Genomic DNA, 16513 nt, shown 5'->3' on the forward strand with positions numbered 1-16513 from the left:
GTGGAAGTTCCAGTTTCAGGGCTGTAGCTTTGAGTGAAATAATTTCCCAGGGAGTTGGAAGAGTGAGAATCCCAAAAGTGGGGAATCACTTTGCATGTCTGGAGGAAGATGGTAACAAGGCTGGGAGAGGCTCTGGCAGAGGTTGTGGGTGAGGTGGGGATGGAATCCTCTGGAAGGGCAGGAAGGAAATTACAGTAATTTCGCGATTATAAGCCGCACCATTTTGACTAAAATTTTGGTCCGAACCCAAAGTGCGGCTTATAATCAGGTGTGGCTTATATATGGACAAAGAACAAAAAGTTGCTGGTTTTGGAGGACAGGTGTCTGCTGAGAAAGGCAGGAACTTCTCTTTGAAATGGAGAATTTAAACCCCTTCCCTCCAAATTATTGTAATTTTGAAATCAAGGGGCTTTCAGGCAAAGATATGGGAATTAGGGATAACAGTTCTTTACTAGGGAAATTAAAATAGAAATACAATACTACAAAGGAACAAACCCCAAACCCTGACAAAGTCAGAGTACAGCCTGACACTCCGTCAGGCAGGGTGTTGGTAGCAGTCCCATTAAATGGTGGCTGCATCCTCCTGCAGTGACAGATGTGGCTCAGTTGGAGCAGTGCTCCTGTACAAGGTGCAGTTTCCCTCGAGAGGTCCAGTGGTGATGTGGAGAAATCCGGTTTTCCTCTGGAGTCCAGTGGAGAAAGGGGCTCCCTTAGTGTCCCAAAACCTCTGTTTTTATCTTGGTAAGAAATGTTGGGCTCTTCCCCCTGGCTGGAGCAACTCCCAATGGGATGCAGTAATTTTATCAGTCCCACAGTGGGACTCAATGGCCATGAGCAAAAAATGACTGGCTGGAGGAAGGATGGGTTGTGAAAAGATAAAGAACAATGCCCTGCCTGGTTTCAATGGATGGCCCATTAGCAGAATATCTCCGTTGAGATAAGGATCACTGCCCCCACCCTGAACAGATGGTGATAGAACAGATACCTTTTATCACACTCTGGATTGTAACCCAAGACAGTTGCTGACACTCGGAAGTGCCGTTTATAATCAGGTGCGGCTTATAATCGTGAAATTACTTAGAGGTCTAATTTGTGATTTTCTTTGGCTGTTTGGGTTGTGGTTCAGGGGGGTTTTGATGGTTTTTAACGTGACCATCTTCTGATTTTGCCTCTGGTGCCAGCTGTGTCCTGTTGTGTTTGCAGAAGCAGAGGAGCCACAGAGCCTGGCACTGCTGAGAGCGCCCCAGTCCCTCACCCGGCTGCCGGGGCAGAGCGCGCTGTTCCCCTGTGTCGCTGCAGGATCCCCACCTCCCCAAATCAGGTGGACAAAGAATGATGAAGAGCTTCCCACAGATGGGTGAGTATAATGGCTGACAGCCCTGTCTTTGTGTAATGGCAGGAATCCAGCTGGAGTCAGGATTTGGGATCGGTGCACACCTTCCTTTGGGATTGAAACCTGGAGGGCAGAGGCTGATCCCAAATGCTGGGGAGCTCCAAGGCTCGGTGTTGGGATAAGGGAGGTAGTTCAGGAGGCTTTGGAACAGTTTCAGGGCGTTTTTTTGCAACCAATTTGAAGCCAAGAAATCTTGTCTGAAGCAGGGAGGTTATTAAGAATAGATAACTTTTAGACTGACAGTAGTAGAAGCAGCAATGGAGGGAGTAAGGATACTGCAGGAAAAGGAGGATGACGTGGGGTATTTGGAGTGCAAAGCCCTACACTCATTCTTTCTACAGTGGAAATGTCCTCTCTGTGTTAGAGTGTCCCACAGGAATTGAAGAGTAAGTGTTTAAAGCAAAATGACACATTTTCTCATTGAAATAAAATATTAAAGTAGTAGGCATGATGGCAAAAAATCAGTGAGCTTTCCAAGATGTTTCAAGTGAAAACTTCATACATTCATTGCTGACATAGTCAGAATAATGTGGTAGAAAATCAGTATAAAAAAAGCAGAACAAATCTTATCAAGGCCATTTTTGTCCATATAATGAACGCACTTCCTAGAACCAGGATTGCAAACAGATATTTGAATGTTTTCCATGTCCCTCGAAGTCAGCAGTGAGATTAATGGGGAGCCAAGTTAATCATGGGACAAGGAGAGGTAAATTCTGGTGTGGCTGACATAGAAAGCAGCCAGAACAATGCTCAAGTCTCTGCAGCACCAGGGATATAATATATCTCTTTTTTGGCAACTCTTAAATTAAAAGAATCCAGGGGCTGGTAATTTGAACTGTCTTTGATGGGAGACTGCTGTGGGAAATGACAAACAGCCCCTGAGAGATGGTGCTGTGTCAGTGTGAAGGCACATGATTTAAATTCTGGGGGTTTTACAAATGTAAGAACTCATTCCCCTATGAAAGCTGGTACAGACTCATTAGAGCAGCACAATCACATGGGGTGAAATGGCAGAATAAATGTGCCTGGTAAGATCTGAATTTGTTTCTCTTGTACGTAAGGTGATGTCATGTCATGTCTTTAGGAAGTTTTGCTGCCCTGTCCTTCTCTAGGTTGTGACAAATTCAGGGCACAGGGAGGTTAATGCTCTCCTTTTATGTTCTTGATTTTTGAGACATATAGCCCAGTTTTTCCCACCACTGAATACAGTGCTGTTAATTCCCTTTGGAATTCTCTTCCCTCATTCCCTGAGGTTGCCATGATAACTTCTTAGGGCTTCACAGGTATTTTCTTTTTCTCATAATTCAGAGTGAGTTCTGGAGGCTGGAGCATATCATTAGTAAATATACTTGATCTCCAAATGTACACAATTTGAACCAAGTCTAACTTGATTTTTCAGAATGTTTAGCATTAGTCTTTAGTATTTTGGCCCTTTGTTACAGGAACAGGTTCCAGTTGATGTTTTTTTTCTTGCAACACTTGGCTCTTCTTTTCTTAAAGTGAAACGTGTGCTCATTGTAGGCTTGAGTTTTAAGGTAGGTAAAGGTAGAAATTTGATCTTTTTCCCCTCTGTGGGGTAAACTTTTTTCATTGTTCCTTCAAGTGATCAAACTGAGCAAAGCTCCTAAGTCTGCTGCTTGTGACTGTGGCTGAAAAGGGCAGAGATTCAAAGAGCAGAGAACAGAAGCCTCTTAAACTCCATTTACACTCCAGCTATTGTGTTATTGGTGTGAATAGAATAAATGGAAAATCTCCAGAAATTAAGATTCTTTGTTGGAGAAAAGCCTGCAGTTACTGTTGCTAAATAGCTACCTTAGCTTGTTATGCATGGTCTGTTAATGTAATTACAAATTAAATCACATTTAATTTGTATTAAAATCCCCTTTTGATATAACTGTACGACTTTCTTAGTGCAGCTTTTCTGTATCCCAAGAAGAAACTGATTGTTTTCATCTGGGCAGATTTTCTGCCTGGGAAAAGCTCTGAAATCCCAGGTTTGTTTATGCACATCCCCACCTCAAACATTAACATACGTATGTGTAGGTATAGCCATATATAATGGGATTTTTCTGTATGTGTCTGGGCTTAGGAAACAAAACTCAGCATGGACAGATTATTCCCAATTCTGGCCCCCTGTTAGAGGGTTTTATACAAAACCTTATTTTTACTTTTGTCATGACTGTGGTAATTAATTAATGCAAAATAGAATGTTTGCCTTTCAAGTTGTATTCCTAAGAAGAATATGGATAGGAACCTGTATTTATAGGAAAATAGATTAACTTTAAGGATAGGGAGTGGTGGGGTTTTGGTATTAAATATTTTTATAAGATCTGGAGAACAGGGAAGGCGATTAAATTTGATGGATTATTTGTTGAAGACTGCAATAAGATTTATGTTAATGGATAAATATGAGTAAACTTGAGTGATGGCAGCCTTGGCAGTTGTTCAGACAGCCTGTAATGCAATATATTGTGAAATTAGTCGTTGTGTTAAAATATTTTCCAAATTAATTACAGTGTGAGAGAGGGAAGCTTTGGGTGTTGGTTGAGAAACGAAAGTTAACTCAATGCTCCAAGTTTCCATTGGAACAAAGCTCTTAGAACTCCAAGGAATCCTTCTGACTCACTAACTTGAAGATTTTTAAAGAAATCTGATGGAGAGACTGCTGACTTCTTGGTTCTCCGTAAAGAATGCCACTAAAGACTAAAGCTTTCCCTTGAATTGGTTCACTGGTCCAGCTTGTAATCTTCAAATTTTATAGTATTCCCAAAACTCCACTGTCTGTAAAAAAGGGAAAAGACTAAGCCCTGCTCTAGATTGAGATGTGGCTTCAATCTGGAGCTCCAGAATCCAAAGGAAGGTTCCAGCCTTGTGTGTGATCCATGGTGGAAAATGGATACTTGGTTGGTCTTTACCGTTGGCACGTGGACAGACATCATCCATGGGCTCAGCACTGGGAATATCCTTCTGCTTTTCCAGCTGTATTGGCTCCATGGACTGAGTCAGTAGTATCTCTACCAGGAATGTGGAGAATGCTCAGGGAAATAGAAGGAAGCAGGGAAGGCACTGAAGTATGAAGTTATTGGAATAAATCTTAGACCCTTTATGGAAAACTTCCTGAAGTGAAATCTGTAATGTCACCATTGGTTGGTACAAAAGGTTAGAATGGAGGTGTTATATTCAGGCTGAGTAGCTCTTCAGGTTTGAGCCAACTTGGAACCTTTCTTATCTAGTGAATATTTTTATTTCAGTCTCTAGTCTGGCTGAGGAATCTGTTGTGAGAAGGTTCTGTTCTTCAGCAAGCACAGGAATCACTTTGTGCTTTTGACAATTCCTAACTTGGAAAGGGAAGTTCCAGGTGGATTTGTCCCCAGAGCTTGGGACACAGGCACAGAGAAATATCTGGAAGATGATCTGCTCTGAAAACTTTGCAGTGTGTAGATCAGTATGTGCTCCAGCAGCATATATTGTGTATCTTCATTTATATTGGGACATTTCTGGAAGAGAGGGAACAAATGCACGTACCACAGGTTCTGAAAAAAATGCAGTAGATGAGATGGTTCATCTGAAACTAAACCACAGAAAGGACTTGAGCAATAATGTTTTAATGTCTGTAAAGTCCAGCAAACTCTACTGGAGTTTGCACTGTTCATTTTAGCAAAATTTCATGTAATTGAAAGACTCCTGCAGAAACATGATTGTACAGGTAATACTTTCCTGCAGTGAGGGGCTGACAGCTGAGGGCATTTGTGCCATGTTCATATCTGCTCTGCTGTCTGTGCTCTCATGAATCTGTGATTGTAAGATCACATCCCTAATGCAGGGTTTTCCTTAGTGCTCCCTGTGAATGTGTGATATTGCCATTAGTGCACATCTCTGTTTGCAGGGTTCTGAGTGATTGGTACCAAGTGAATTACTTGCCCAGCTCAGGAAAGGTTAAGCATAGCAGAGTAATTATGGAGATTTTTCTGTAGTAGATCCCACAAAATAATCTAATTTGCTGTCTAATTTTATCTGCTGTACTTACTGAGACAGCAAATAGATTATAAGATGTTTGGGGAATAGTAATTTAAAAGAGGGAAAAAAAGCCCAAACCTCAGGGTATAACTGACAGTTTGACTACAGTAAATTAATAAAGGCTCACTATATTTTGTGCTAATGAAACAAAGAGCCTGTGAGTGAGGCATCCAGAGTAGCTCAGTAATTGTATGTTCCAGGGTTGCAAGTGAAGGCTGTATGGAATGCATACAAAAGGCTGGAATTTGATTTTCCTCGTCCCTGACATATGAGTGATCAATCTTTGTTGTTTTTAATGACACTTCAAATTATGTTATCACTTTTATATTAAGCTGATTCTTTGTCTCCAGTGTCTGAAATCTGATTTCTTCACTCTTTTGTGAAAATGCTTCATTGTCCTTACAGAATTAAGATGTTATGCTTTATTACAAAAGCAGCTTTCCTTTAAGTGCAGGATTTCTCCACAGCTGATTCATACAGAGGGAATCACCAAGGAGTCTGGCAGATTGTTTTCTTCCATTAAACTTCCACTGAGTCACCTATTAGGAAATTGAACTCAACCCTTGGTTTTCTGGAGGAAAATAATCAAAGGGAATATAAACATGGCATATGTTGAGATGGCTGAACAGGAGAATTCCCATAAATATTCCAATGCTACAAGTAGTTTGTGAGATCCCCTAGGACAAACTCAAGTGACAAAGAGGAATAGTTTTTAATAGTTTTAGTAACATCTTAACTGCCATCCTAACTTCCAGAGGCTAGCAGTGGGAAAGGAGCATCCTAAGGCACATGTTGCTTTTAGAGGGTAACAATGGAAAAGGCATTAATGTCCTTAAAATGCCACGGACATGCTGATGGCCTCTGATCATTCCTGCAGGATGTGACAGTTGCAGTTCTGGGGCACAGCTCCTTCCCTGCTCCATGCCCTGCTGTCTCTGGCAGATCCAGCTCCCTGCTTTCATTCCAGCCCTCAGCACATTCTCTGCTGCAAGAACAAAAAGTCAAAGCAGCTCTTTTGCATAATAAAAGAGGGCAGAAAAATTCATGGGTGGACATGTCAAGGTCCAGGCTTGTCTCACTCTGTGTTTTTCTTTAGGCCTGGTTTTACAGCTGGTCTGATGTGCCATTCCCATGCAAGCCTGGGACATTTTTCCCAGCATTTGGGAAGCTCTTAATATGATTTTTCAAACTCATATCTTCACTCAAATTCCCTGCACTTCTTCCAAGCCAACCTTTCTGTACTCCTGGTGTTTCTAGTGGGAACAGTATGGCTTTTCTTACAGAACACCTAGATAGGGACATCTCTCTGGATGCTTTTAACATTTAATGCCAGTTATGGTTTTGTTTGCTCTGCTTTTAAATATATTAACCAGAAATTTGATCAGCAGTTACAGTAGAATAATAAATCAATATTTGTCTGATAAATAATAGTGTGAGATGAGGCAAAAGTCTGTGTCCCAACAATTTACCTGTCCCAAGCAGGTCAGGATTGTTTCTACTGTTGTAATTCTAGGAAAATTTCAAATGGAGGAAGCACAGAGGTTAATTTTTGGGCATTCCATTGTCCATTTCAAATAGAAAGCAAAAAGTGCAATGGTTGTAATGTTCATATATTGACAGAATTCAGTCCCTTCCTGCCCACAAACTATGGTTTGAGATGCCAGGCAGGAAGCCACCAGGTTCCTTTCCTTTCCCCAGACTCTTCCTTTTCCAGCTGCAAGTAAGAATGGCTCTGGGTCAGCATCCAGACACAACTTGTTGTCCTGGCTTAAGGTTCTTGGCATCTTCCTGGAAAGTGTATTTGGTATTTCATGTGGAAACTTGGAGTGTTGAAGGAACTTGCTGAAGTTGTGTACAAATTTGTATCAGGTAAAGGGGCAGTGGTGACTGCAGTGGGAGGAGGATGTGGCTGGAATCTGAGGGTGCTGCACTGAGCATGAAGAAGTGCCACGTTTATCTGCCCCATTTAGCAGCAAAAGCAGATAGATTGTAAGGGCTGGATTAGAAACCCTTCCCCACCCTTTGCAAGTGAGAGGGGAAAGTTCTGTACAGACCCTTTGTCACCTAATGAATCTGTATTTTGAATTTCTTTTAACCTGTGTCTTATTCTGAAGTATTTAATCTCTCAGAGATGGCTTACCTTTTCACAGAAATTGAATTCCTGTACATTGTATAATGTGCACTGCTGTCCTTGTGTTGTAAAGGCATAGTCTCTCCTGTTGTACTTCCCTCAGCTTTCCAAGCAGTCCTTCCAACTGGGTCTGCAAAATGCCTTTTTTAAAAATTATGTGATTAGTATGCCTCATTTTCTTCTGTTCTGACTGCTCTTGACTAAATATCTTGGATCACATTTAATAAAGAACAAGTGAAGCTGCAAGTGCAAAAAGATGAACTGCTCTTGTGGAATTGATAGGGTTGAACATAATTTTCAGTGTGGTATGTGATGATGTAATTATAACTCCTCTGTGTCCCACACTGTGGTGATGTCCATGGAATGACCCTGTTCTGTGTGTGCAGGTCTGGGATATGGCTGAGCCATGTCCATGAGTGACCCTGTTCTGTGTGTGCAGGTCTGGGATGTGACTGAACCATGTCCATGAGTGACCCTGTTGTGTCTGTGCAGGTCTGGGATGTGACTGAGCCATGTCCATGAGTGACCCTGTTGTGTCTGTGCAGGTCTGGCTGAACCATGTCCATGAGTGACCCTGTTGTGTCTGTGCAGGTCTGGGATGTGACTGAGCCATGTCCATGAGTGACCCTGTTGTGTCTGTGCAGGTCTGGGATATGGCTGAGCCGTGTCCATGAGTGACCCTGTTGTGTCTGTGCAGGTCTGGGATGTGACTGAGCCATGTCCATGAGTGACCCTGTTGTGTCTGTGCAGGTCTGGCTGAGCCATGTCCATGAGTGACCCTGTTGTGTCTGTGCAGGTCTGGGATGTGACTGAGCCATGTCCATGAGTGACCCTGTTGTGTCTGTGCAGGTCTGGCTGAGCCATGTCCATGAGTGACCCTGTTCTGTGTGTGCAGGTCTGGGATGTGACTGAACCATGTCCATGAGTGACCCTGTTGTGTCTGTGCAGGTCTGGGATGTGACTGAGCCATGTCCATGAGTGACCCTGTTGTGTCTGTGCAGGTCTGGCTGAGCCATGTCCACGAGTGACCCTGTTGTGTCTGTGCAGGTCTGGGATGTGACTGAGCCATGTCCATGAGTGACCCTGTTGTGTCTGTGCAGGTCTGGGATATGGCTGAGCCGTGTCCATGAGTGACCCTGTTGTGTCTGTGCAGGTCTGGCCGGTTCCAGCTGCTGGCTGGGGGAACCCTGGAGATCCGGGACGTGGCCGAGGCCGATGCTGGGACCTTCACCTGCATCGCCGAGAGCGGCAACGACACCCTGGAGGCCCAGGCAGAGCTGGCAGTCCAAGGTGAGTCACAGATTTTAATTTTCACAGAGAACACTTCTCCAGATGATTAAATACCAAGTTTATTCTATGATCAGTTCTGTGCCTTGTTAAAAACCGAGCCCTCTCCAGTACTGTTATAAATATTGTTGCTCTGATTTATTATTCAAAAAGCTTGTAATTCCCTAAATAGCCAAATGAGCAGTGTGCTTCTATAATACAACCTGAGGATGCTTAAAAGCTGCACTGTCTGCTGCTATAGTATTAAATGTGGTGGATGTCATACACTTGAAGAAGGGCCAAGGCCACAGTGTGGCTGACCCCGTCTGAAAGGCAGCTTGTAGTACTGCAGCCTGGTTTTCTTTGGAAAGGACATCTCTAATGTATTTTTCATAATCCTTAAATATGTTGTTGGTTTCAATGAGCTTGCAAGAAGATAAAACCAGAGATATTTGGTAATATGCTGGTTTATTGTGTGTGTAACTGTTTTGCTTACTCTTGCAAGCTATTTTTACTAGAAAAAGCACTGAAATATTGATAATGTAGCTTTAAAAGCATCTTACTATACATAAAAAAGTAAATGAAACAGACTGAGTAAGGAAAGAAAATAGGCTTGGTAAGGAGTGGTGAAAAATTCAGGTAAAATTTTGCCTTTCTTGCCTTTCTTACATTCCATGAGGAAATGTCTTTTTTTACTGGTTGGACCCTAGTAGGGGTTTCCAGTTCTTTCTCTGGAGTTTCATGGGATATGCAAGGTCCTTACAAGAACTTAACTGACCTGGTTTACTGTGGACTGTGGTGCTACAGAGTTGGTCTAAAAAGTAATTCTGAGGGGAGAAATTTATTCATGGAACATCCATAAATGAAGGGTTTTCTGTAGACAAAAGGAAGGGTTTTCTGGCCAAAAGGAAGCACTCAGACTCAGTCTGGTCATGCAGAAAATCCCATGTTTTTCTTACCTTATATCTTAGCCAAAAGAATACAGATTTGGTGCTCTAGCTTTGGAAATACCTCCCAGCTTGAGGCTTCAGAACACTTTATGGTGGCTTCAAACAGCTCACTGTGTTTAATTCAGTTCCAACCTCTCTGTTTTACAGAATTGGCTTTGTGTTTTATGGGCAGTGACAACAATTAATAACATTAATGATATGATGCAATTAAGCAGGTCATGGATAGAGCTGCGAGAAGCCTTAGTGCAGGACAGGACATCCAGCCAGGTCACCTGGGGATGAAAGTGGAGACAACTCTTTTGCTCCTTATCTGGACCATTGTAAAGGATTTCTTCATTTGAGTGTGAAGATGTAGGCTGTGTTCTTGCCAGATCTTCCATGCTAATTTTGTTATATACTGGGCACTGGAAAGAAAATCCTTTATGCTCAAATATGAAAGTGTATTAAAGACACTATTCTATGCATTTCAGATAGTGACATTTCTGATTTTACTTCTTAGTTCTAATCTTAATTCTACTTTTCTTGAGAGGTCACTGTAGGGAGTAATTGTATTTCTGCATTACTGTAGTTTGGTGGAGGGTTGAATAGCTTGAATAACTGTTACCTGATCCCTGGATCATTTTCTTCTAGATTAAAGAAATTGTCATCTCTCCCTATCTAATAACAGCATGATTTTGCTTAATTTAAGTTCTTTTTGCCGTTCTTGGAAATTAGTCTGTCAGCGTTTCAGACAAGAAATCCATTTTTTGGGTACTAACTCCCTTCTGTATTTTTCTGCAGCTCTCCTTGAAGCCCTCGTTTTTTCAAAGAGGTTTCACCCTGTACTGGGGGCTGTGCTCAGGCAACCAATCTTTTTCCTTCTAAAAACATTTCCCCATGGCAGTTTAGACATGGAATTCTGTGCCAAGGGGGTGATGCCGTTGCTTGGCAGTGTTAGGGCAGTGAAACTGGAGAGGTGTTCCTGTGGCTGTCTCTTGGCTGGGACTTCCTGACAGTGCCAGATATGGGCTGACTGAAATGTGCAGGCAGATTCAGCCTACTTTATTCACTTGTAAGTTTGACTTGTGCATGGACTCAAAGGAATGCTCTTAGAGGTCACTTTGCTCCATGACCAACTTGTCTGTGTCCTCTGACAAGGATACAAAACCCTGCAAGCAGATGAATGTCTCTGGTGCAGTGCTGGCCACTGGAATACTCCTTTTGTGGCAGTGGGGATGAAATTCCTGACCATCCCAGGGGGAAGGGACCTCAGGTGTCTCACTGAGGCTGTGCTCAACTGGCAGGAAAATAGCTGAGTTTTACTGTGGGTTTGTGTAAGGTACAAGGGAGGTGGTTGGGGAAAGCTTATTCCAACTTATATGGGGCTGTACAGCCACCAGTCCTAGGAGTTCTGGGGTGTTTTCTGTTACTGTGGTACCATTTTCAGTTGGGTTAAGCAGCACCTTCAGTGCAGTTACTCAGATCCTGTTGGTGACACTTAAGGATATCACCAATTTCACATACCTGGAAGTAGTCAAACCCTTGTGTCATAAATAAAAAGTGCTAGAGGAGCCTTCTATTGCCCTAATGTTGGGTTTAAAAAGTGATTTCTACACAAATTTCTATCCTCAGTCTCTTCATCTGCATTATGTATCTAGGATGTATAGTCAAGAAGCTTCCTTAACTTTATAAGGAAATTTTGGCTGTCCGATTCCTGGAAGTGTTCAAGGCCAGGTTGGACGGGGCTTGGAGCAACCTGGGCTGGTGGGAGGTGTCCCTGTCCATGGCAGGGGGGTGTCAGGGGGGTGTCCCTCCCAACCCAAACCATTCAGTGATTATATGTATCTGCAAACAGGAGATTTCATGGACCCAGTAGTCACACGCTGAACCTTTGCCTGGTGCATCTGGGAAGTGCTTTAGTGTGGAAGAGAGCAGGGAATGTCCCAGGGGAAGCCTGTGTGGCTGAGAGAGTCCCAGCCCCTAAAGCTGGACACTGCTGAGTCTTGTCCACAATTGATGTAGGGCTAAACACTGAATGGATAAAATGTGTGTGCACCTTTGTACCCAGAATATCACAGAATATGGAGCAGGGACCTCCTCAGTTTTCCCTGTGTGTAAAAGCTGGTGTCACCACAGTCCAGGCCAGGTAAGGGCAGAGCACTTCCCATGGTGGAGGGAAGAATTTGGTGCCTGAAAAGTCACCTCTCTCTTGGCTGTAGTGACAGTGCTCTCCCCCCACTGTGGGTGCTGCTCCCAGTTTGTTTGCAACACCTGTAATAAATTGAGAGCACTGGAAAAATTTGTTTTGCTCTCCCCAGCCATGAAAGAATCTGTAGCATTTCCCTCAGATAAGAGTGGGAAGTGATGACAGCAGAGATGGGGAAACAGGTAGTTACAGTATTTAATCTGCTCAGCTTGGAAGAGCCAGAGTGGCAGTTCAATACTGGAAGGTCATGAGTTCAGCCTTCATCTGGGCAATATATCAAAGTTATGGCTGTGCCCAGTGCCCTGGGAGATTGTGCAGGGGCTGGGACTGAGTGAGGTCACCACAGGGGCTTCCTGTGGCCTGCCTTGGTGCTGGGGTGGGGACCAGCAGCCTGGGGGGACTTTCTCTTGCTGTTGAAATATTTACTGCAGTTAATAATGAACCAAAGTCATAAACAAAAAATTCCATTGTCATTCTCCAATAAAATTGACATGGCAGGCTCTCAAATAAATCCCTGTATTTGTGGGAGAAGAGTGAGAATTACTCTTTGCTGATGTTTGTTATTACCTTTCAGAGAGTTTTTGGAATAGCAGAAAGTCAACTTCTGAGTTTTCTAGGACAGCTTTCAGTGTCTGATAGTGTATCTTGAGTATTATGCATTAAATGTCTCACTGTGAGAATGTAACTAAAGTTAAAAAGACAACAAGAGATACTTCTTTTGGGGTATCTGTAATGATAAATCAGAGATTGCATGTGGCAATGGACTCTTCATGGCCTCGTTCATACTGCCAGAGCAAATTGTATGGAAAAATCCAAATGCAGAAGTGTTTTGATGGAATTGTCTGCTTTGTGCTTTAGAAGGAAGTGCTGGAAATATTTTCAGTAGAATTCACAAGTGACAAAGCCTTATTCTGGCAGAAAAGAAATATTTTGGAGTGGTGGTCCTGCAGTGTCAGGGAACAGTGATTTCTGTGTTCTGGGAGAGTTGGCAGGATTACCTTGCCTTGATTTTCCTGTTGCTTTGCTCTTGTTGGAATGGGGTCTTAAAAACTGGCTTAAAAACTAGTTGTGATTATATATCTATTAACATACGAATTGTTATTAAAATAAAATGAGAATGTGCCAGGACGTGAGGCAGGTCAAGACTTTGTTTAAAACAAAACCAGGACAGCTGCAGAAGGAAGAGCCTGAATGTGAAGAGCCTTGGGCTTGTTGTGCACTGTTCTCTGGGGCAGCTGCTTTGATAAAAGCTGATGCCATCCTGCCCCAGAAATTGTAGCTGTTTGCAAAGCACATTAAGTCCTGCAGCAGCAGAGTAATATGTCTGGGTAACTCTTATTTTTGCATTAAGCTTTCATTATTATTGGAAACAATTCCAGGGAAGAAATTTGAACCTCACTGAAAATTGCTCAGACCTTTCTCATACGTTCTAGATGATCTTCATCGATTTCCCTCTCTAATTAAGCTCATTGCTGTATTTGATAATGGGCTGCTCCTCAATTAGAGATTCAGGAGATGCTGCATGAACCTGAGCCTGTCAAAAACTCACATGGGGGACAAACTATTGTCCTTTTTGAGGGTCTCAGTATGTGTTGTTTGGGGAAGCTCTTGGAAGTAAAAACACCACCTTGGCTTCATAGGAGTTATTTCTTGCCCTGAAACTATAATGAGTAATTGTGACCTTTTTTCTGCAACCATGCAGACAAGGGCAGTGAGTCCAGGAGTCTGGTGTGGGGAAGGTGGATGAGCTGAACTCCCTGGAATTTGGGTCTCTACCACTGCACTTCACTGCTTGTCTGAAAAGGCTTTCTGACAGTCCCCACTGTTGCTCCTTAGTGAAGTTTAATGTGAATGAAGTTCACAGTTTACTTGTTAATTCAACTGATTTTTGCCTCTCACATTTGTATTCAAGACAAGTGTTGCTGGTGGAAAAGTTATGAACAGATATTCTGGTACATGGGAGAGGAAGGACAGTGGAGAGTTGTTCTAAGGCTCCATCACTTGTTCAGATTGTACCTCAACACCAGAAAAGCCCATCTTCAGGAGAGGTGTAATTTTTAATACTAAAGGTAAACTTCCCCAAAATGTTCTTTGCATCATGCAAAAGTCCCACTCTTGTGTTCAGGACTGTGATATGGTTTCTGTACCATGGGGCTTGGACTCAGTGCTTTTCCTGCTTAGTGTCTAAATCTTGTTCTGTAGCTGGACTGCTGTAAGTTTGTGGGTTTTTTGGTCTGTCTTGATGTTTTCCTAACACCAGGAAGAGCATTTGTCCAGCCCTTGACACGTGGAAGAGAGCTTGGCATGGTTATCAATGAGAACACCAACATTTGTTTTCTTCAGCTCTATTTCCAAAAGTCACTAATGAGCTTTGCTGGAATTTAAAGGAGGATTCTCTGGTAGCAGTACAGATGTTTAACATTCCCTGGTGGTGTCAGAGAGCAGTGTTGGGGGAGAAGCTCAGGGGAACCCTGCCAGGCCAGGATCTCTGCCTTGCTGCCATGTTCTGGGTGAGCAGGGACTCGACAGCTCAGGGCTGGGAAGGTTTTCCAACCTTTGCTGGGCTTGAGGCTGAGCAGGGGCAGCTGCTGTGGGTGCCTTGTGCTGTGTGTGTGGTCAGTGGGATCCCTGTGGCCAGGAGAAGGCTGGGATGATCCTGGTAATGAGGACTGGAGGGATGATGTGCAGCCCCTCTGTATGGACCATCCCCAGGACCACAGGGTGTGCAGGCCCCAGATAATCCTGCTGCAAGGGAGGCTTTTCTTCTAGAGAGTCTCTTTTCCAAAGACCTGACAACATTTTATCGTGCGGTTCTTGTAATGGAACATCTGGAATTCCCTGGACAGTCTCATTATATCTGGAAAAGTTGTCTTTGTGTTACAGAGATGTTGCAGAACTTTCACATGGATTTTTGTGGTGCTGAAAAAACAGTTAAAAACAGTCCCCAAATGGACAGGGGTTAATGAGGACAGGGATGAGATCCTTTGGGATGGGTGTCCCTAATGGAATGGTGGAAATGGGAGGAAAGATCCAGAACTGCACATGTCAGGAAGATGAGATACATGTGGAATGAAAAAAAAAAAAAGCTTTGTGATATATATAAAACCCATTAAGAAAGACAAAACCAAATGATCAGTAACCCACAGAATTCGCACAAATATTTTTTTTCCTTGTAAATGTTCTTGAGGAATCCTTGGGGATAATGAAAATGTTACTAAATTAAGCAGCAGTGTCTTAAATATCTACAATGTCGAAACTGATATTGAACTGAGGGAATTGTAAAGGCTGGTTTCTATTTCAGCCAGAATTTCTAATAAATGAGGATCATATTAACAGGGTTTTGAACCAGCTGCTGCTTTAGGGACAGAAATCCTTTTTCCCCAAAATCACTTTTAAAACAGTAAGCTGAGGCTGTGCCTCAGACAGGCACTTACAGGAATTTTTTTTCTCCCAAGGTTCATATTTAGGGGTGGGGTTTTTGTTGGTCTCCAAAGTAAAAGTGTGCCTTCTAGTTTGGAACAGACTTTGCCTAGTGCAGGATTTACTCTTTTTGTAGTGTGTTTTTCATACAATGCTGTAGGAAAGGTAAGCCTTGCTGGCTTACAGTCCCAAGTGTTCTTGGATGCTTTTAAGGATTCAAGGATGCAGTAGATGTATGTACTAGAGATAAACCATAGGGGTTTTAATACTGCTTTTATTCCCCATCAAAAGGAGATGACAGAATTTCAATTGCAAACTAAAAGCTGAAAGGTTCAGTAGTAATTTTTTAAGTTGCACATGCCAGAGACTTCCAGGAAATGTGAATGTGTGAACTAAGCAACTCATTAAAATGCCTTTTGCCTCCAAGTGAGATTCTCTCCTTATAGGAGTTGTGCCCTAAATGGCGAGTACTTCTCTGTGCATCAGGGTCATCCTTCCACTTTAATTGGTTGAATCAAGCTTCAAGTTTAATTTTTGATTTTATGGTATTTATTTTTTTTTTCCATTTCAGCAGAAACTTTTGCAGTGTTCACACCACCAAATTTCATAATGAAAACTGAGGGTCATGTTAAAGTGGAAATGCTGAGAAACACCACACATCCATCAATCTTGAGAGAGAGCCCATACCATAAAGTGAACATAGACTTTGTTTCAAGTTAAATTTTTATGATGGTAAAGCTGACTCTCATCCAGCAGATAATTGATTTCTCTAATGGGAGCCAGATTATCGCCATTACTGGATGTCTCATTATCCATACTCTGGTCCTTGGCAGGGAGGTTTCTCCCAAAGTTGCAGAGATGAAACAATCCAGTAATTTGTGGGAAGGAGGAGGGCTTTTATCTGTGGTGGCTGATTCCCTACGCAGTCTTGCAGTTAATTAGTTTGTCTTCGTGAGAAGAATAATTTAAAGGAAAACCACAGTGGAGTTTGGGTTCCTGGAGTAAACAGGGTTTGGTTATGATGCCAGTGGAAGTTAAACACTTTGTGTTCTGGAGGAGATGGGAAGCCTTGGAGGCAGGTGTGAGCTGCCTAATAAAGGTTCTGTGCTCCTCGAGGTGCTCTCTCCAGAAGGGTGCTGGGGGCTGGCCTG

The 16513-nt window shown here is 42.8% G+C and overlaps 1 protein-coding gene across 7 annotated transcripts in view; it reads left to right on the forward strand.

The window, feature by feature from the left end:
* Positions 1–16513, forward strand: part of NEO1 (neogenin 1) — a 168114-nt gene that overhangs the window by 73349 nt on the left and 78252 nt on the right. For all 7 annotated transcript variants that reach the window (XM_033070546.1, XM_033070547.1, XM_033070548.1 and 4 more), the window contains exons 4-5: positions 1204–1357; positions 8695–8831. In XM_033070546.1, coding sequence (XP_032926437.1) covers positions 1204–1357; positions 8695–8831 — 291 coding nt within the window. The remainder of the gene's footprint in view (positions 1–1203; positions 1358–8694; positions 8832–16513) is intronic.

The sequence above is a fragment of the Catharus ustulatus genome, chromosome 12 (assembly GCF_009819885.2).
Source record: "Catharus ustulatus isolate bCatUst1 chromosome 12, bCatUst1.pri.v2, whole genome shotgun sequence".
In the NCBI taxonomy this organism is placed as follows: Eukaryota; Metazoa; Chordata; class Aves; order Passeriformes; family Turdidae; genus Catharus; species Catharus ustulatus.